The sequence below is a fragment of the Hyperolius riggenbachi genome, chromosome 9, assembly GCF_040937935.1.
Source record: "Hyperolius riggenbachi isolate aHypRig1 chromosome 9, aHypRig1.pri, whole genome shotgun sequence".
NCBI classification, from domain to species: domain Eukaryota; kingdom Metazoa; phylum Chordata; class Amphibia; order Anura; family Hyperoliidae; genus Hyperolius; species Hyperolius riggenbachi.
The window spans coordinates 231,640,116-231,660,115 of NC_090654.1; the positions used below are offsets into that span (position 1 = coordinate 231,640,116).

The window sequence follows — 20,000 nt, forward strand, 5'->3', positions numbered from 1 at the left end:
CCTGGGGCTTCCTCCAGCCCGTGGCAGGCAGGAGGTGCCCTCGCCGCCGCTCCGCAGGCTCCCGGTGGTCTCCGGTGGTGATCCCGACCTGGCCAGGCCGGCTGCTCCTGCGCTCCAAGTTGCGTGTCACTTGTGCGCGCTGACGTCATCCGACGTCCTCCGGGCTGTACTGCGCAGGCGCAGAACTTCAGGAGGAGTGTGCTATGCCTGCGCAGTAGTACTGCACAGGTGCAGAACGCTTCCGCTGCCAGAAGAGCATTGGGGCGTGTGACCGAGCCGCACATGACTAGTACCCCCCAGCTCGATGAATTACCGGCAGAATTAGTGGAAGATCCAGACGGCCTGAGTGTACAGTTAGGGACCGATGAGCTTGAAGGGGGCTTTTCAGTTAATCTCAGGGTTACTTTAAGCCCATAAAACACAAATGAAAAACATGGATAAATAAACTTGCAAACTTTGGGGGAAAAAATGCATTTTTTTTTACTTTGACGAAACAAAAGCAATATAAAGTCATTTTTTATTAACAATTCATTAATGCATCAAACTGAATTGTTACTAGGTGTTTTTAACTGAAGTAATATTTTAGCTTTCCAAACATAGGTTAAGGTCAGTCAGTGCTCTCCCCATAAATTATTTTCAGCCACGTGGCATGAAAAAGTGACCAGATGGGGCACTATAGAGGAAATTCAGAGAAAGCGCTGTGCAACTCTGCTTTCAGCATAGAAGGATGAGGAGACGAGCCGATGACAGCTGGGTGCTCACCAAAATTACCCGGGTGCAGGGGCGGGCCGAGGCAGAGAGGCTCCAGCCTCAGGGCGCAGTGTATGAGAGGGCGCAGGGCGGGCCGAGGCAGAGAGGCTCCAGCCTCAGGGCGCAGTGTACGAGGGGGCGCAGGGTGGGCCGAGGCAGAGAGGCTCCAGCCTCAGGGCGCAGTGTACGAGGGGGTGCAGGGTGGGCCGAGGCAGAGAGGCTCCAGCCTCAGGGCGCAGTGTATGAGGGGGTGCAGGGCGGGCTGAGGCAGAGAGGCTCCAGCCTCAGTGCGCAGTGTATGAGGGGGTGCAGGGCGGGGCCGAGAGGCTCCAGCCTCAGGGCGCAGTGTATGAGGGGGCGCAGGGCGGGCTGAGGCTGCGCAGTGTATGAGGGGGTGCAGGGCGGGGCCGAGAGGCTCCAGCCTCAGGGCGCAGTGTATGAGGGGGCGCAGGGCGGGCCGAGAGGCTCCAGCTTCAGGGCGCAGTGTATGAGAGGGCGCAGGGCGGGCCGAGGCAGAGAGGCTCCAGCCTCAGGGCGCAGTGTATGAGGGGGCGCAGGGCGGGCCGAAGTAGAGAGGCTCCAGCCTCAGGGCGCAGTGTATGAGAGGGCACAGGGCGGGCCGAGGCAGAGAGGCTCCAGCCTCAGTGCGCAGTGTATGAGGGAGCACAGGGCGGGCCAGCCTCAGTGTATGAGGGCGGGGCCGAGGCAGAGAGGCTCCAGCCTCAGGGCGCAGTGTATGAGAGGGCGCAGGGCGGGCCGAGGCAGAGAGGCTCCAGCCTCAGTGCGCAGTGTATGAGGGGGCACAGGGCGGGCCGAGGCAGAGAGGCTCCAGCCTCAGTGCGCAGTGTATGAGGGGGTGCAGGGCGGGGCCGAGAGGCTCCAGCCTCAGGGCACAGTGTATGAGGGAGTGCAGGGCGGGCCGAGGCAGAGAGGCTCCAGCCTCAGTGCGCAGTGTATGAGGGGGTGCAGGGCGGGGCCGAGAGGCTCCAGCCTCAGTGCGCAGTGTATGAGGGGGTGCAGGGTGGGGCCGAGAGGCTCCAGCCTCAGGGCGCAGTGTATGAGGGGGCGCAGGGCGGGCTGAGGCTGCGCAGTGTATGAGGGGGTGCAGGGCGGGGCCGAGAGGCTCCAGCCTCAGGGCGCAGTGTATGAGGGGGCGCAGGGCGGGCCGAGAGGCTCCAGCTTCAGGGCGCAGTGTATGAGAGGGCGCAGGGCGGGCCGAGGCAGAGAGGCTCCAGCCTCAGTGCGCAGTGTATGAGGGGGAGCAGGGCGGGCCGAGGCAGAGGCTCCAGCCTCAGGGCGCAGTGTATGAGAGGGCGCAGGGCGGGCCGAGGCAGAGAGGCTCCAGCCTCAGTGCGCAGTGTATGAGGGGGCACAGGGCGGGCCGAGGCAGAGAGGCTCCAGCCTCAGTGCGCAGTGTATGAGGGGGTGCAGGGCGGGGCCGAGAGGCTCCAGCCTCAGGGCACAGTGTATGAGGGAATGCAGGGCGGGCCGAGGCAGAGAGGCTCCAGCCTCAGTGCGCAGTGTATGAGGGGGTGCAGGGCGGGGCCGAGAGGCTCCAGCCTCAGTGCGCAGTGTATGAGGGGGTGCAGGGTGGGGCCGAGAGGCTCCAGCCTCAGGGCGCAGTGAATGAGGGGGCGCAGGGCGGGCTGAGGCTGCGCAGTGTATGAGGGGGTGCAGGGCGGGGCCGAGAGGCTCCAGCCTCAGGGCGCAGTGTATGAGGGGGCGCAGGGCGGGCCGAGAGGCTCCAGCTTCAGGGCGCAGTGTATGAGAGGGCGCAGGGCGGGCCGAGGCAGAGAGGCTCCAGCCTCAGTGCGCAGTGTATGAGGGGGAGCAGGGCAGGCCGAGGCAGAGGCTCCAGCCTCAGGGCGCAGTGTATGAGAGGGCGCAGGGCGGGCCGAAGCAGAGAGGCTCCAGCCTCAGTGCGCAGTGTATGAGGCAAAGGGCGGGCCGAGGCAGAGAGGCTCCAGCCTCAGTGCGCAGTGTATGAGGGGGAGCAGGGCGGGCCGAGGCAGAGAAGCTCCAGCCTCAGTGCGCAGTGTATGAGGGGGCACACAACTCACTCAGCTATCATTCCCCTATTGTGTTTGAAGCAGAGAGAAATAAGAAAAGGGGATACATGGCAGTGACTGCAAGCCTGATATCTAGAGATTAAAGTGTTGATGGGGTCGGGAATCCTGGGGGGCCTCTTAAGGTGCCCATACACGGTGCAATAAAAACGTTCAATTTTCCAGTTTATTCGTTCAAAACGATCGAATGAAAGTTTGATAGACTTTTTTTCGATCAAGAAAAAAAAATCGATTATCCCGTTTTTTTTCAATAAAAATCCAATCGGATATGTTGGAAAAACCGAATAATCAAACTAAATAATCGAAAAATTGTACCATGTATGGGCACCATTAGACTAATAGCAATCAGTGTGTGACGGCTGGGGTGGGAGGGATAGAGGACTTTGGTGTCTCAGCATTGGGTACTGGAGGACCTTGTCCCAGGGCTTTGCCCGGGTGGAGCACCCAGCTAAAAGAGCCTGAGAACACACCTTAGGCGACCTGTAACAGAATTAAATGAGGCACTGACTTACTTCATCCACCACCTCTTCCTGTTTTGCTTCTGCAGTTTTACCTGCATCCACTTTCAGATCTTTCACATCTTTTGTAACACTTTCCACACTGTCTGTTCCCTTGAAACGCTGCAGAGAGATGGTATACATGTTATAGGAAATTTACATTGTATTTTCATAAATCACTGTTTGCGCTGATGTTTTAGGCAAAGTTCACTCCTGACAGTTGTAGGAGGACAGTTTTAAGAGGACAAGCTGGAGCAAGCTGCTGGTGTGTGCAGAGATAGCTTGCTTGGTGTGTAAAGAGATACATAACATCCAGGCATGGTTTCCCAGCGCGTGCAGCTATTGTAGGACATCTGTCCGCACTTGCCCAAGGCACCCAGTAGGATCTAGAACAAGCGTTTCACGTGACTTACGTTGCCAGTATGTATGGGCCTAAGGCCTCTTTTCTACTATCGCGTTTCGATTTCCACCATGCGATTGCGATTGAGCTACTATACTCAGTATAGTAAAGCTCAATCGCATCCAAAACGCAGCAGGATGCCGATCGCGCTTTGACCAAAATCGCATCAAAATCGGATCGCACTAATGGAAATTGCTGCTGCAGTTTCCATTTGTTTAATGTACCTTGCGAATTGCAATCAGAATCAAATCGTAAATTGCAGGGTAGTGGAAAAAGGCCCTCAGGCCTCTTGCACACAACAAATCCAATTTGCGATACTGATTTTCCCTGGAGGCTATCAACACAAGAAGGAAAACGCAGAAAGATCTGCAGCATGCTGGACCGATTAAAAATCGGAATACATTAAAAATCGTAAATAGCATGTAAAATCAGGTCAAAATTGTAAATCGGAAACGCATGTAGTGTACAAGAAACTTAATGCTGGGAATACACCATGAGGTATTCTGGCAGATAGATGCTTCGATAGATAATTTCCTACAGGTCCGATTTCATTTTCGATAATTTTTTCCTGATCGATTTCTTATAGAAGTGAATGGAAATTGATAAGAAAAACAATTGGAAAAAAAATCGATTGGACAGTACATCTCATGAAAAATCTCATTGTGTATTCCCAGCATAAGTAGAACATTAACGTTCTGCTGCTTCAATGTCACATTTCATCAGAGCCCTCTGATTTCTCAGTACAGCTCTCAGATTCACGTGAGCTGGTCCCTTAATGAAAGTAAATGAGAAAATTGCTGAGTGACAAGTCACAGCTGTGATAGGCCATGAATTGGCGCAGCACTCCATAAGACGGACACAGCTGTCAGCTACATTTTTATCTTAACATTTTCGTAAGGCAGCAACCACCCACAAGCACATTGAATATCAAATTTCAGCTTTGGTCCATCATTCTCACGTTTGTGAGATTCCTCCTATGCCTTTGCTCTAATCTACTATATGGTTGAAAGAGGCCCCCTAGTTGTAGATAAAATCATTTAAAAACAGTTTAAAAACAAAAAAGATTTGAGGTTGCTTACCTCAATGATGACAAATCTTTGTATAGACAAAAGATTTTATTGGTAGCACAGGCAACGCGTTTCGCGGGTCCAAGCCTGCTTCCTCAGGCCAATAGCAGTGCCAAGCCAAGTAAGAATGTGAGCTAAGGGAGGCTCCCTTAGCTCACATTCTTACTTGGCTTGGCACTGCTATTGGCTTGAGGAAGTGGGCTCTGGCCATCCCCATCTGCTATGCTGTGGCTCGGCAGCCACAGACTAATTGGTACAGAGCTGCTTCCAAATAGCTTTGACAGACTTCAGACACTTACCGATAAACATCCCCCCCCCATTCCTGCAGCATTAAGACTTTTTATACTGGAGGTAGACTTCAAGACTCTTGACTTTACATTGCATACTTCCTAGAATGACAACATGCAATCCATTGAACCTACCTTGGTTTCAAAGAGTTTGTTATAAGCTACAATGAGTTGATCTTTCTTTGCAGTTTTTGCCACATTTTTTATGTTTCCAAGCAACTTGTGTTCTGCAAGAAACTGGATATAAAACAAAATGGTTACAGTATCACACCACAGGCCTTATATATGTCCCTAATTAAATAAGGTACACAATAGATACTTCTAGATTACAAATAGGAAGCCTATGAAGCTTTGCTTTTCTGCCTCTTTAAAAAGTGTATTTAAAATGAGGCCCTAATCAACTGTATTTTACTCATTTTTTAAAGTGGGTTTCTGTATAACCATGCTATCTCTTTTGTAGATCACCCAAAAACACCAAAAGGGCCTACTATTAAACACAGTGAAGAGCACATTTTTGTAAAATGTTAAAGCAAAGCACTGACACGAAAAAATCTTAAAATTTAACATACATGTAAACACATACAAATAAGAAGCATGTTTCATCTAGAGTAAAATGAGCCATGAATTACTTTTCTACTATGTTTCTGTCACTTACAGTAGGTAGTAGAAATCGGACAGAACCAACAGGTTTTGGACTAGTCCATCTCTCCATAGGGGATTCTCAGCATGGTTTTTATTCTTTATAAAGACACTCCTTGAAAAAGATTTATAAAAAGATGCTGGCCAGCCTCCCTGCTTGTTGCACACTTTTTTTTGGCAGTTGGACAGAGCAACTGCCATTCACTAAGTGCTTTTGAAAATAAAGAAAACCCTGAGAAACCTCCATGAGAATATGGGCTAACCCAAAACCTGTTGGTGCTGTCAGATTTCTACTACTTACTGTAAGTGACAGCAACATAGGAGAAAAGTAATTTATGGCTCATTTTACTCTGGAAGAAACGTACTTCTTATCCGAAAAGGTTTACATTTTTTTTATTTTATTTTAAGATTTTTGTGGCAGTGGTCCTTTAAGGGCTCGTTTCCACTATCGCGAATCCGCATGCGTCCAACGCATAAGTATATGTAAGTGGATGGGCCTGTTTCCACTGTAGCGTTGTTGAGGTGCGTTTTTTTCAGTGGTGAAAAAAATGCACAAAAGAGCCGCAGAATTCGCCTGCGAGTGCAATGCATGCGAATCGCATGCAATGTATTTAATAGGGAAATCGCATTAGTTTTCCCCATGCGTTTTTTGCCGCAAATTCGCATAGGTACCAATGTAAATTCACACAGGCTGTGACATGGCTAAAATCGCATATACCCTCACCTATGCGAATTCGTGGCAAAAACGCATGGGGAATCGCATCCGCATGCGATTTCATCAGCGGTGGAATCCAGGCGATTCCACACCGCAATAGTGGAAACGAGCCCTAAGAGAAAAATATTTCACTAATAAGCTCATTATATACACCAAAGAGGCAGTAGATAAGTTAAATCACAACTTGTAGAAGCTAAGCTAGTTGACCAGCAACTGTGTTCATAGTTCAGAGATTTGCCAGCACCAACTTCCCCCTCCCAAGGGAAGCTAAGCAGCTGTTATATTTATTGTCCAGCGCTGTGTAATAGGTTGCCGCTTTATAAATACAATGAATAATATCTATAGGCTTTGATTAGTTCAATGCATTCCTCTCCCTGGACCAGTGGAGATTTGCTTGTAGGAGATTTTTCACTATTCATTAGGTCTATGAAAGCCACAATAAATTCATAAACATATTTTTTTTTTTTGACAGCTTGGCATACTCCGTCTGAATCTTAATATTAAATTCAAACGTCTAAACAATCATTTCTCATAACCCTTCAAAAACTATACGTTTTATAAATCTGAGGATTTGGTTTTGTTGGACTACACACCGTCAGGGCTTTTTTTAGCGTTTAGGGAGCGCTTTCAATCGCTAGTGATTTCCCTAAACGCTCTGCAATGTAAATGAATGGGACAGATTCCACTACAGCGATTGCGACTAGGTAAATCGCAATTGCTTGACATACAACATTTTGGAAGCATTTCCATTCTAATGAATTGTATAGGAGACGGGAAATGGCTCCCAAATTCACTAGCGATTGCGATAGAGTCTTGTGCGTTCCAGGCCTAAGAATTTTTTTTTAAAACAAATGAGCCCCTTTCAGATTAAAATTCATGCTTTCCCATTTGTGACATTTCTTTGAAGTCACACAAAATATTTAAAAGCCAACTTCCCCCGCGGCCCATCCAAGATTGGAATATATGTGGGCACCAATAGATGGAGCTCTGCACAACAAAATATGTAATCTGCAGTATCAGAAGATACTGTGCTGATGCATTAGGGACGGTTCACAAATTCACCTAATAAGCAAGTCTTGACTTCCACAGGCACTTAAAGGAATACTGTAGGGGGGGGGGGGTCAGGGGAAAATGAGTTGAAGTTACTTCTAATGGCCCCCCACAGACATCCTGTGCCTGCGCAGCCACTCCCCAATGCTCCGGCCCCGCCTCTGGTTCACTTCTGGAATTTCAGACTTTAAAGTCTGAAAACCACTGCGCCTGCATTGCCGTGTCCTCACTCCCGCTGATGGCACCAGGAGCGTACTGCGCAGGCCCAGTATGGTCTGTGCTTGTACCGAGCGCTTCTGGTGACATCAGGGGAAACAAGGACATGCCAACGCAGTATCCCTTTAAAGCGGAGTTAAGGTGCCCATACACTAATGCGATTTCCTGCCGATAGACAGCAGATTCGATCACTGTGATCGACTCTGCTGTGAAATCAATAACGCAAATGCGGAGCGATCGACCGATTTCCATCCGAAATCGATCTATTCTGTTGATCTGCAAAGGCGGAAAATTTTGCTTAATCGCCGGCGGGTCGGGAGCGCATTGTTAGGGGCATTCGATACGGCAACGACTGATGCAGCAATACATCACCTGTCCGGCTGGTGCGAGCTTCCGGGTCCCCGCTGTCTCTCACTTCTTCCGGCATCTTCTCTTCACTTCCTGTCCCGTACTGTGAGAAAGGAAGTTCAAACTGTAGAGGGCGCTCTAATGTTTGAACTTTCTGCTTGTGACAGGACAGGAAGTGAAGAGAAGATGGAGTACGCTGGAAGAAGTGAGAGACTGCGGGGACCCGGGGAATCGCGCTGGCGGACAGGTAATGTATTGCGGCTGGCCAGGGGAGCAGGGGCGGCGAGCAGGTGGCAGTTCTACAGGTTGTGAATCAATTTCATGCTGAAATAGATTCAAAATCTGTGTGCAGTGTATGGGCAGCCATTAGACCCCTCTCTGATCATATTCAATCAGAGAGGGATCTATCTGTTGGTCGATCTGGTGGCAATCGACCAGTATATGGCTGCCTTTAGCTAATAAAAGCCACCGGTTCAGCTATAAAGGTGCAAATGTCAGCCTTATCGGCGCTGACTGACTCAAGATGGGCTCAACATCCGTTGGTGGTTCAATTAGTTCAGGCGGTAATGAAAATTCGTCCGCCAAGAAGTCCTTTCTTTCCTCAGTGGGACTTGACCTTAGTTCTCGATGCTTTGGCTTTGCCTCCCTTTCATCCGGTGGAATCAGCAACTATTCAGCAGATCACTCTGAAGACTGTTTTTCTAACTGCCATATCTTCAGCCAAGAGGGTGTCTGATATTCAAGCTTTGGGATGTTCGGATAGTTTGTTACAATTCTTCCCAGTTAGGGTAGTAATTAGGCCTGTACTGCATTATGCTCCAAAGGTCTGCTCTACATACCATATTAATCAGGAGCTGACTTTTCCAACTTTTTCCCTATCAAATGATCTACACCCTTTGGATGTTGGGAGATGCTTGAAAGCATATTTGAAAGCCAAAGCCACATTTACGGCTTCAGAAAATTTGTTATCAACTTTCAGGGATACAGGGTCAGGCAGTCTCTGCTCGAACCATCGCTGCATGTTTGCTCCAGGAAAGCGGAAAATTGTGTACTTACCGTATATTCCGGCGTATAAGACGACTGGGTGTATAAGACGACCCCCCAACTTTTTCAGTTAAAATATAGAGTTTGTGATATACTCACCGTATAAGACTACCCCTCTTCCAACGTACACCAAACCCTATATGTGGTACCCAGTATATAACAGTATATAGTCAATTGACTAGTTGGACTAGTCAACTCTCCCTCTCCCTAAGTGGATTGGTCAGCTCTCCCTGTCTCCCCGTTTATCAGAGCAGTATGGAAGAATAGATTGCGCTGTGCCCATAAAATACGCCTCTTTCACCCCTCTGGGCCCACCCTTGTATCCTAATTACCTCCCTCTCTGCCTCTCAGATCTCACACATATGCGCCTGCGCCGCTTTACTACAGTCCTCAGCAGCAAGATCTGAGAGACGGTAACAGGATAGGGGGTATCACCCAGCATCAATGATACCCGGCGTATAAGACGACCCCCAACTTTTCAGAAGATTTTCAAGGGTTAAAAAGTAGTCTTATACGCAGGAATATACAGTACCTTCGGTAATTTTCCTTTCCTGGAACAAACGATGGCAGCATACGATTCCCTCCCTCCTTGTCCATTCGAATACTTACCTTTAACGAGAATGGCGAGGCCGAGGCGGGTTAATCTTTTATTGCGTGGACTGTCCTATCGGGTTCAGGGGCGGAGCGAAACCCATATGTATGCCGCCATCGTTTGTTCGAGGAAAGGAAAATTACCGAAAGTACACAATTTTCCACTTGTTGCCTGGATTTTGACTACTCTCAGCCTGCCTTATTTTTACAGTTTCACAATGTTTTAAGTTTATTCATAAATTTAATTAATTTAACAAATGTGTGTTCTAGTCTTTAATTTATATGCAGAACGTCTTCCAGGCTTTTATTCTGACATATTTTGGTGAGTTTTGACTTAAAGAGATCCCGAGGTGTGTTTAAAGAATGTTATCTGCATACAGAGGCTGGATCTGCCTATACAGCCCAGCCTCTGTTGCTATCCCAAACCCCACTAAGGTCCCCCTGCACTTTGCAATCCCTCATAAATCACAGCCGTGCTGTGAGGCTGTGTTTACATCTGTAGTGTCAGTCTCAGCTGCTCCCCTGCCTCCTGCATAGCCCCGGTCCCTGCCCCCGTCCCTTCCCTCCAATCAGCAGGGAGGGAAGGGATGCAGGCGGGGACTGGAGTTCTGCAGGAGGCGGGAAGGGAAGAAGACTGACACTACAGAGATAAACACAGCCAGCTCTGACAAGCTGTTTGTCAGCAGCGTGGCTGTGATTTATGAGGGATTGCAGAGTGCAGGGGGACCTTAGGGGGGTTTGGGATAGCAACAGAGGCTGGGCTGTATAGGCAGATCCAGCCTCTGTATGCAGATAATATTCTTCAAACCCACCTCGGGTTCTCTTTAACCCCCTTGGCGGTATGAAAAATACCGCCAGGGGACAGCGCAGCAGTTTTTTTTAAATTTTTTTTTCTTTTTAAATCATGTAGCGAGCCCAGGGCTCGCTACATGATAGCCGCTGCTCAGCGGCATCCCCCCGCCCGCTTCGATTGCCTTCGGCGATCTCCGATCAGGAAATCCCGTTCAAAGAACGGGGATTTCCTGGAGGGCTTCCCCCGTCGCCATGGCGACGGGGCGGGATGACGTCACCGACGTCGGGACGTCATTGGGACTCCGGATCCAACCCTCGGCGCTGCCTGGCACTGATTGGCCAGGCAGCGCACGGGGTCTGGGGGGGGGGGGCGCGCGGCACCGGATAGCGGCGATCGGGCGCGCGGCGGCGATCGGGGTGCTGGCGCAGCTAGCAAAGTGCTAGCTGCGTCCAGCAAAAAAAAAAATTATTTAAATCGGCCCAGCAGGGCCTGAGCGGCACCCTCCGGCGGCTTACCCCGTGTCACACACGGGGTTACCGCTAAGGACGTTAAGAATTGGAGGCCTAAAATTCTTGAAAAAAAAAAAATGTACTGCTTTGGACTCATAATTCCAGACAGAAATGCACCGCCAGGGAGGTTAATTGTATGTCAGCACAGTGATTGTGGATTGTATTTTACATTGTGAAGTATTAGTTTGAGTTACCGTATATACTCGCAAGCAAGCCGACCCCCCAACTTTTACCTGAAAAAAACAGGAAAAAAATGATTGACCCTCATATAAGCCTGGGGTAGGAAATGCTGTCCGTGTGATCCCCTCAGTGTGTCCCGGTATAGCTAGTATAGTGCCCAGTATGGGTAGGTGGTGCCTCATTATAGCTAGTAAAGTGCAGAGTATGGGTAGGTAGTGCCCCAGTATAGCTAGTATCGTGCCCAGTATAGCTAGTATCGTGCCCAGTATAGCTAGTATCGTGCCCAGTATGGGTAGGTAGTGCCCCAGTATAGCTCGTATCGTGCCCAGTATGGGTAGGTAGTGCCCCAGTATAGCTCGTATCGTGCCCAGTATGGGTAGGTAGCAGGGCTGTGGAGTCGGAGTCGTGGAGTCGGGCAATTTTGGGTGCCTGGAGTCGGGAAAAAATGCACCGACTCCGACTCCTAATGAATTTGTAACTGTAATTAAAATAGAAAATATGATAAAATTTCTATTTCTCAGATAATAGTCATTAAAAATAATGTATATATACAGTAATAGCTGTGCTTAGTCCACAAAAATGAAATAAACCAATCAAAATTAGTTACTTGTGCTGCTTCAATAAAGCAGTCCCCGTATTTTTAAGGTCAGATATACATATCTGATTGTGACTGTATATATGATGTGTACACAGGAATCTCTTATATATACTAAATAACATCTATGCTGTAAGAATAAAGCCTGATGTGTAGCTGTGTCACTAATAGAGATGGTCAACGAGATGGAAATAATTCTGCATTGATGCTGATTTATGGAAATGTATGCACTCCCTTTGCTAATGAAATCAAATAATTTGATATGTTGTTAAAATTTGGTTTGGCGACTACAAATTAAAGGGTAACTGAGACGGATGAAAAGTAAAGTTTTATACATACCTGGGGCTTCCTCCAGCCCCCTTCAGGCTAATCAGTCCCTCGCTGTCCTCCACCACCCGGATCTTCTGCTATGAGTCCTGGTAATTCAGCCAGTCAGCGTTGTCCGGCCGCATGCCGCTCCCACAGCCAGGAACATTCTGCACCTGCGCAATAGTGCTGCGCAGGTGTAGTACGCTCCTGGCGGCGGAGTGTGTGCATGCGCACTACGCCCGACTGGCTCAAGTACCTGGACTCATAGCAGAAGATCCAGGTGGTGGAGAAGGACAACGAGGGACTGATTATCCTGAAGGCGGCTGTCTCAGGTTTACTTTGTTACACAGTAGTACTATACTCTACATATGCACTCCCCACAGAGCTGCAGGGAATCCACTGAGAATGCTGTGCACATTGAATACAGAGGTGTTGTCTGTTTACAATCTCCTCATTCCCCTGCAGAGTACCTGCACATCATTCTTACATGTACCCACAGTTACATTGCCTAGGACCTGATAGATGTTCTTTGTTCCGGTTTGTACCTTTTACAAGTACTCTTAACAAGGACTAGTTTTAGTCTAAAGGGAATAAATATAGTAGTCTACATATCCTTCTCACTTCAGTTGTCTTGTAAAATTCCTAAGCGTTGGCAGTTAAGAGACGAATTTCATGTTACATACTTTTAATCAACAAAATTGTAATATGCAAAGTAGAGGAGTCGGAGTCGAGGAGTCGGTGGAATCCTAAACTGAGGAGTCGGAGGATTTTTGGACCGACTCCACAGCCCTGGTAGGTAGTGCCCCAGTATAGCTAGTATTGTGCCCAGTATGGGTAGGTAGTGCCCCAGTATAACTAGTATCGTGCCCAGTATGGGTAGGTAGTGTCCAGTGTAGGTAGTATAATGCACCCCCACTCCCCCCACGGCCGCCGCTGCTATTACCTTAGCTCGGTGCCGCTTCTATTCCCCTGTCCTGCTCGTAATCCACAGCAGCGCGCCCCACTTTGGCTGCTGTGATGAGGGAGGAAGCCGTAGAGAGAGCGGTATCCTGTAGCGGCGATATGTATCGCCGTTACTATGGGAACCGCTCTCTCTCTCTACGGCTCCCTCCCTCATGACAGCAGCTGCTGTGGATTACGAACCGGACAGGGGAATAGAAGCGGTGCCGAGCTAAGGTAATAGCAGCGGCGGCCGCGGGGGGAAGGGGGGCTTCATTTCTCTCACATGACTCACAAGCAAGCCGACCCCCCAACTTTTGACCCACTTTTTGGGGGTCAAAAATTTGGCTTGCTTGCGAGTATATACGGTAGCTCCCATAGAAAAGAACCCTATTTCAGCTTGTAATGCATTTGATGTTGTGCAGTGCACAATCACAAAAAAGCCAAAAATTTGCACCACAAAATTGGTAGGCGATTGTGTTTTGCAAGAACAAATGCAAAATGCATCTGATCATTCCGCTTTTGAGATTCTGGGAGAGTAGGAACACTTGCAATCTTGAAACGTGGCAGGGGTTAAAGTGAACCTAAACTGAGAAGGATATGGATTTTTCCTTTTAAATAATACAAGTGACTGACTGACTCTCCTGCTGATCCTGTGTCTCTAATGCTGGGCATACACGGCTTGTTTTTGAGCCATTAAGATGGCTCGATATCTAATTTCCGACATGTCCGATCATTTAGTCGCTCGATTCTGGATAGCAGCAAATGGAAAAAGATAAGAAAAAAAAAAAAACGAGCGGAAGATAAGAGAACTCACTGCGGAATTGAGCGGTGAAACGATCGAGTAGGAGAATCTAGCGGCAAAATCGAGCCATGTATGCCCAGCATGATGCTAGGTACACACCATACAATTTTGTGTTAGACAGATGGTTCGATGGATAATTTCCGACATGTCCGATTTTATTTTAGATCGTTTTTCTGATCGATTTCTCATACAAGTGAATGGAAATAGATAAGAAAAGATAACAGAATCGAATCGGAAATCAACCGAAAAAAATGCATTGTGTGTACCCAGCATAATACTTTTAGCCACAGCCCTGAACAAGCATGCAGATTAGGTGCTCTAACTGAAGTCAGACTGGATTAGCTGTATGCTTCTTTCAGGTGTGTGATTCAGCCACTACTGTAGCCAAAGAGAGCAGCAGGACTGCCAGGCAACTGGTATAGTTTAAAGAGAACCCGAGGTGGGTTTGAAGAATATTATCTGCATACAGAGGCTGGATCTGCCTATACAGCATAGCCTCTGTTGCTATCCCAAACCCCCCTAAGGTCCCCCTGCAATCCCTCATTAATCACAGCCACCCTGCTGACAAACAGCTTGTCAGAGCTGGCTGTGTTTATCTCTATAGTGTCAGTCTGCTGCACTCCCCGCCTCCTGCAGAACTCCAGTCCCCGCCTGCATCCCTTATCTCCCTGCTGATTGGAGGGAAGGAATGGGGGCAGGGACCGGAGCTATGCAGGAGGCGGGGGAGCAGTTGAGACTGACACTACAGATGTAAACACAGCCTCACAGCATGGCTGTGATTTATGAGGGATTGCAGAGTGCAGAGGGACCTTAGTGGGGTTTGGGATTGCAACAGAGGCTGGGCTGTATAGGCAGATCCAGCCTCTGTATGCAGATAACATTTTTTAAACACACCTCGGGATCTCTTTAAAAGGAAACATCCATATCCCTCTCAGTTTAGGTGCAGATGGGGAGGCTTCATTGCCTAAACTGGTAATGGGAGACGATAAAATAATATATATTTAAAGGAAACCTGTAATTAAGTAAAAAGACAAAAAGAAAAAAAAAGGGAGATCAACTTACCTGGGGCTTTTACCAGCCCCCTGCAGACCTCCTGTGCCCGCGCCGGGACAAAATGATCCTTCTGTTCCCCGCGGCAGCTCAGTTTTGCAGTTGGCAGGCCACTGCACCTGCATGGCCCTGCCCAAACGCATCCTTGGTCCCCGTCGCTGGTAGCATCCTGCGCAGGATGCTCCCAGCATCAGGAGCGCAAACAAGGATGCATGCGGCTAGGGCCACACAGTGGTCATCGACTTGTAAGTCGCCAAAACCAAAACTGAGCCGCAGCTGGGGACCGGAGGATCATTTTGTCCAGGCGCAGCAACAGGACGGCTGTGGAGGACTGGTAGAAGCCCCAGGTAAGATCAACTTTTTTTTTTACTGCATTACAGGTTTCCTTTAAGCAGGTTTATTAGTAGAAACCCTACATGTATCTCATATTTGCTGAACAAACACAGTATGCACTATATTGAAGCAGCTGCCTAGGATGAACAGAACCTGGTGCTCTGACACTTGCATGCAGTGACTCCCCAGGAGCAGAACTACATGTCCCAGCATGCCTCCTGACACTCTCATGCCATGTGCTTCCCCCCAGTAGCAGATACCGATTGTGAGGCGTGTTCCTGCAGGAAGGCGATAACATCCTTCTTTGGCAGCTCCTCACTCTGCAGCTGCTCGTTACTCCATTCGCGGCTGGGCGCCCCGGCAGCAGAAGCCATAGCACGTGCCTTCCTCCGCTTCTGACTGGAAACCTCTTCACCAATCACACGCTAGGCCGGAAACCGGGCGTCACGTGACCGTCACCCTGCAGAAGCCATGTTGAGCGTGGCAGACGCGCTGTGAGAACAGTCAAGCCTTGGGTTGTACGTCACTTCCCGTCGTTACGTGTGGCAGAGGCGCCCGATTTCAATCCTGTCATGTTGTGGTAGCAGTGGTGGGCTGTTTCACATGGAGGTGGGGGATGAACGGGAAGCAGAGGACTCTATTCCAGTCATGGGGCTCCAGTGTGGCCCCCGAGCCCAGGAGACCTGCAGAGCCACCGGCTAAAAAGCCCAGAGCCAAGGCTGCAAGAAAGGGAAAGAATGGAACACCTTGTGGGGGTCCTCCCAGGGCCACCCAACCACCAGCCTGGCACTCAGCACCCCCTCAGAGACAAGAAGAGGAGGAGGATGATGATGATGTCCTGCTAGTTGCTGTGTTTGAAGCAGAGAAATCTCTAAATGCCTCCACCAGCAATAATGCCCAAGAGACACAAAACCAGGGCACCTGCCCAGATGCCCCATTTGCCCCATCTGCAGCTGATGTTCAGAACCTGCCTGGCTTTGACTTGTCTGCTGGTAATGTATGGATCTACCCCACCAATCTTCCAGTGCGGGAATATCAGTTCAGCATGGTGCAAACCGCATTGCTGCACAACACCCTGGTATGCCTACCCACTGGCCTGGGCAAGACTTTCATTGCTGCTGTGGTCATGTATAACTTTTACCGCTGGTACCCCTCAGGAAAGATTGTGTTCATGGCTCCAACTAAACCATTGGTGGCGCAGCAGATTGAAGCCTGTTTCCGGGTCATGGGCATCCCTCAAAATCATATGGTGGAAATGACAGGTATCCTTTCTGCATGACTGGACTGGAGTCACATTATTGTTTCTATATATTGGTATATGTTCTGAGTAGTGATGGGATCTTAAGTTGTAATTATGTCATGTCTAGGAAGTCCATCACATACAGCAAAACCTTGGATTGAGAATAACTTGGTTTGAGAGCGCTTTGCAAAACAAGCAAAAAATTGTATGAAATTTTGATGTGATATACAAGCAAAAAAAAAAAAAAAAAGATATACATGGGTCATGTCATCACAACTGAGCCTATGGTTCTTCTCCCTTTGGTGCTGCAGGACTGTACTTAATTATGCTTAATCTGAGCGTAGAGACTGTGCAAAGTCACACTTCCATTAAATCCTCAAAAGTAAGTCATTGGATAAGTTCCTTGTTAAAGAGACCCAAAAAAACAGGAAAAAAAGTAGGCTACCTGGTCCGTGGGGCTGAGTAGATCAGGTAGCTGCTCCAAAGGGCTGCAATGGCCCACTTTCACTTGCGTGACCCTTGGGTCACGATGCTGCACTGAGAGACTGTGTTGTCTCCCATAGCATGCGGGGGAGCAGCAGGAGGCGTGGTCAGGGAGAGAGAGATGCCCAGTGGCAGCTCAGGAAACCCTGCAGGAACTCCCCTGGCAGGTGTTTTAAACAGGGAATTCCTCTCCCCTGTGTTTACCTCTGAGTTAGCGACAAATCTTCGCTGAAACGCCTTTGTCCAACTGAACCTGCATGAACCTTAGTTACACATGTGCGTTACTGACATGCTCATTTAAGGCAGAGCTCACTTACTGAAGAAATGTGTTTGGGCGCTAGTCTAGTTTAGGGGACCCAGCAGGAAACCTCATAGGGAACAGTTCTCCAATCACAGCGCTCTCTACAGCGCAAAGCTTAGTGATTGGCCAAATAGTGTGGGTGTACTTTACTAGTGGCTAGGTAGTGCACTGGTTAAGCTCTTTGCCTTTGACATTGGAGACCATGGTTTGAATCCTGGCTAGGGTCAGTACCTATTCAGTAAGAAGTCCTGGGGCAAGACTTTCTAACAGGGCTGTGGAGTCGGTACAAAAATCTTCCGACTCCTCAGTTTATGAAACCACGACTCCGACTCCGGGTAACCAAAATGGGTCCGACTCCCTAGTCTAATATTTAACAGGGCTGTGGATTTTGTACAAAAATCACCCGACTCCGACTCCTCAGTTTATGAAACCACGACTCCGACTCCGGGTGCCCAAAATTGCCCTTGACTCATCGACTCTGACTCCAACTCCGACTCCACAGCCCTGCTTTCTAACACTGCACTCTTTGAGCACGCCCTTAGTGGCTGCAGCTCTTGAGTGCTTTGAGTCCAACAGGAGAAAAGCGCTATACAAATGTTAGGATTATTTTATTATTTATTACTACAACCTACTGGAAACCTGAATATTCCAGAGGGTGCTGTCCACCCAATCACGTTAGCAGAATTTACCTGAGGTAAATCAGTTTATAAATGGTTTATGAGGTTTCCTGCTGGGTCCCATTAACTAGACTAGCACCCATATTTTACCTATTGGATCCAATATGTTTAGAGGGATGCAGCACTGGAACGATATTGTGTATGAAGATACTGTGAGGCTGTGGACAATTTTTTTTTTTTTTTTTTTTTTGATACTTGCGTATTAGGCTGTCTCCCAATGGCCGATCTGTATTTACCCGACAGAAGAGCCTGCTGTCAGCCAGGATAGCAGCTGATTCATCACAAAACAGTTGATATATTCCATGGATGTCAGCTTAGTGCACACTAGGAATTTGCACACCAGGACCCTCACCCACAGTCTTTGGGCCTTGGACTTTGGGCATGGCGCTTGCTTCGGCTGCTGTCTCCGGTGGTGCAACTTTAGTAAACCTATTCGGCCAATGGCGTGGACAGTGTTTCCCGCTTGGCCTTCGCACCATCAGACACCAATGAGCTGCCATCTGTGGAATTAATCAGCTGTTCGGTTTGTGATGAATGGGCTTTTATCCTCAAGCCCACTGCTGTTGCCCAGGACTCTCTTCTTCTTTGTGGCTACGCTTCTGTCCATGCATGAATGCTTCTGTACTGGGCATGTGCAAGTACGGTGTGGACATGTCCAGCAGATCAAAGCTGCTTGTGCATGGAGGAAAAAGCTGTGCATGAGCATCTTCCTTCTACTGGCCATGCATGGACCGTACTCGCGTATCTCCAGTACAGTTGCACTTGGATATGGTCAGGAGCGTGGTCACTAGAGCGTATACAACAAGCTGTTGCTGAATCTTTACAGGGGAGCTAGCGGTGATTCAGTGACGTGCATGAGTACTGGCAAAGCCTCCAGAGCTTTCCTCCTACTGAGGGAAATAATTTTATTAGTAAAATATGCTTCTGGTATGCTTTAAAGTGTACCGGAGCTGAGATAAATGAAAAAATTTTTTTACATACCTTCCCCCAGCCCCATGCACACGGATCGCTCCCACACCGCCGTCCTCAGTCTTCTACCTCTTCGGTACCGTGTCCCGTAACTTCAGCCAGTCGCGGCCAGTCTGCGCAAAAGAAGTGCATCCTCTACGTATCTATCCAACAGCTACCGGAGAGATACATAGAGGGTGCACTTCTTTTGCGCAGACTGCCCGTGATTAGTTGAAGTTACAGGACTCGGTACCTAAGAGGGAAAAGACTGAGGACGGCGGTGTGGGAGCGATCTGAGCACATGGGGCTTTAGGAAGCCCCAGGTATGTGTAAAACGTATTTATCTCATCTCTGGTTTCCTTTAACAATTTTTATGTATGTTTTGTTTCATAGGCCAGGTCCTTTTTTCTCATCACTGTTTTCCTATTCCTTAGGTTCCACCCAGGCTCATAGCCGTAGAGATGTGTGGCAGACCCACAGGGTTTTCTTCTTAACCCCTCAAATCATGGCAAATGACCTCACACGTAATGCCTGTCCTGCAGCTGATATCAAGTGTCTAGTGATAGATGAAGCTCACAAAGCTCTGGGCAATCATGCTTATTGCCAGGTAAGCCAGAACACTGTCATCACAGCTGGTTTATTAATAGGTAGGCATACACTTTTTGCGGTATGTTAACTTATTCCATACAAAAAAATTTTCCTAGTCCCATCCAAGCACTCATTTGCAAGGCTGCAGTCTTCCCATAGATATTCAGCCTGTGCCTTCTTTCTTGGATTCTTAACAATGGGATGATGTTCAGTGTTCTCCCCAGATTTTTTTTTCCAGCCGGGTGGTATGAAAAAGCAGCCGGGTGGGGAAGGTTATGCTGAGTGTTACTAGGTGGGAAATCGCGCGCACCCCCCTCCCCACACCATTAAATTGACAGACTAGGCTCGGTCTTGTTGTAGTGGAATCTCAACCTCTTGAGGACCGCAGGGCTAAACCCCCCTAGTGACCAGGCCATTTTTAGTAAAATAGGCCACCGCAGCTTTAAGGCCAAGCTGCAGGGCCACACAACACAGCACACAAGTGATTTCCCCCCCCCCCCCTTTTCTCCCCACCAACAGAGCTCTCTGTTGGTGGGGTCTGATCGCTCCCCCCCTATGAGAGCCGATCGCTCTTCTGTCC

The 20,000-nt window shown here is 48.6% G+C and overlaps 2 protein-coding genes across 2 annotated transcripts in view; one reads left to right on the forward strand and one right to left on the reverse strand.

The window, feature by feature from the left end:
• The window catches only part of FKBP3 (FKBP prolyl isomerase 3), a 30,283-nt gene extending 14,623 nt beyond the window's left edge, over nt 1-15,660 (reverse strand). The window contains exons 1-3 of the mRNA XM_068254156.1: nt 15,444-15,660; nt 5,203-5,304; nt 3,329-3,436 (exon numbers count right to left, since the gene is read on the reverse strand). Of these exons, the coding sequence (XP_068110257.1) occupies nt 3,329-3,436; nt 5,203-5,304; nt 15,444-15,557 (324 nt within the window). The 5' untranslated portion in view covers nt 15,558-15,660. The remainder of the gene's footprint in view (nt 1-3,328; nt 3,437-5,202; nt 5,305-15,443) is intronic.
• The window catches only part of FANCM (FA complementation group M), a 257,273-nt gene continuing 252,739 nt past the window's right edge, over nt 15,467-20,000 (forward strand). Inside the window, exons 1-2 of the mRNA XM_068254157.1 lie at nt 15,467-16,445; nt 19,267-19,439. Of these exons, the coding sequence (XP_068110258.1) occupies nt 15,800-16,445; nt 19,267-19,439 (819 nt within the window). The 5' untranslated portion in view covers nt 15,467-15,799. The remainder of the gene's footprint in view (nt 16,446-19,266; nt 19,440-20,000) is intronic.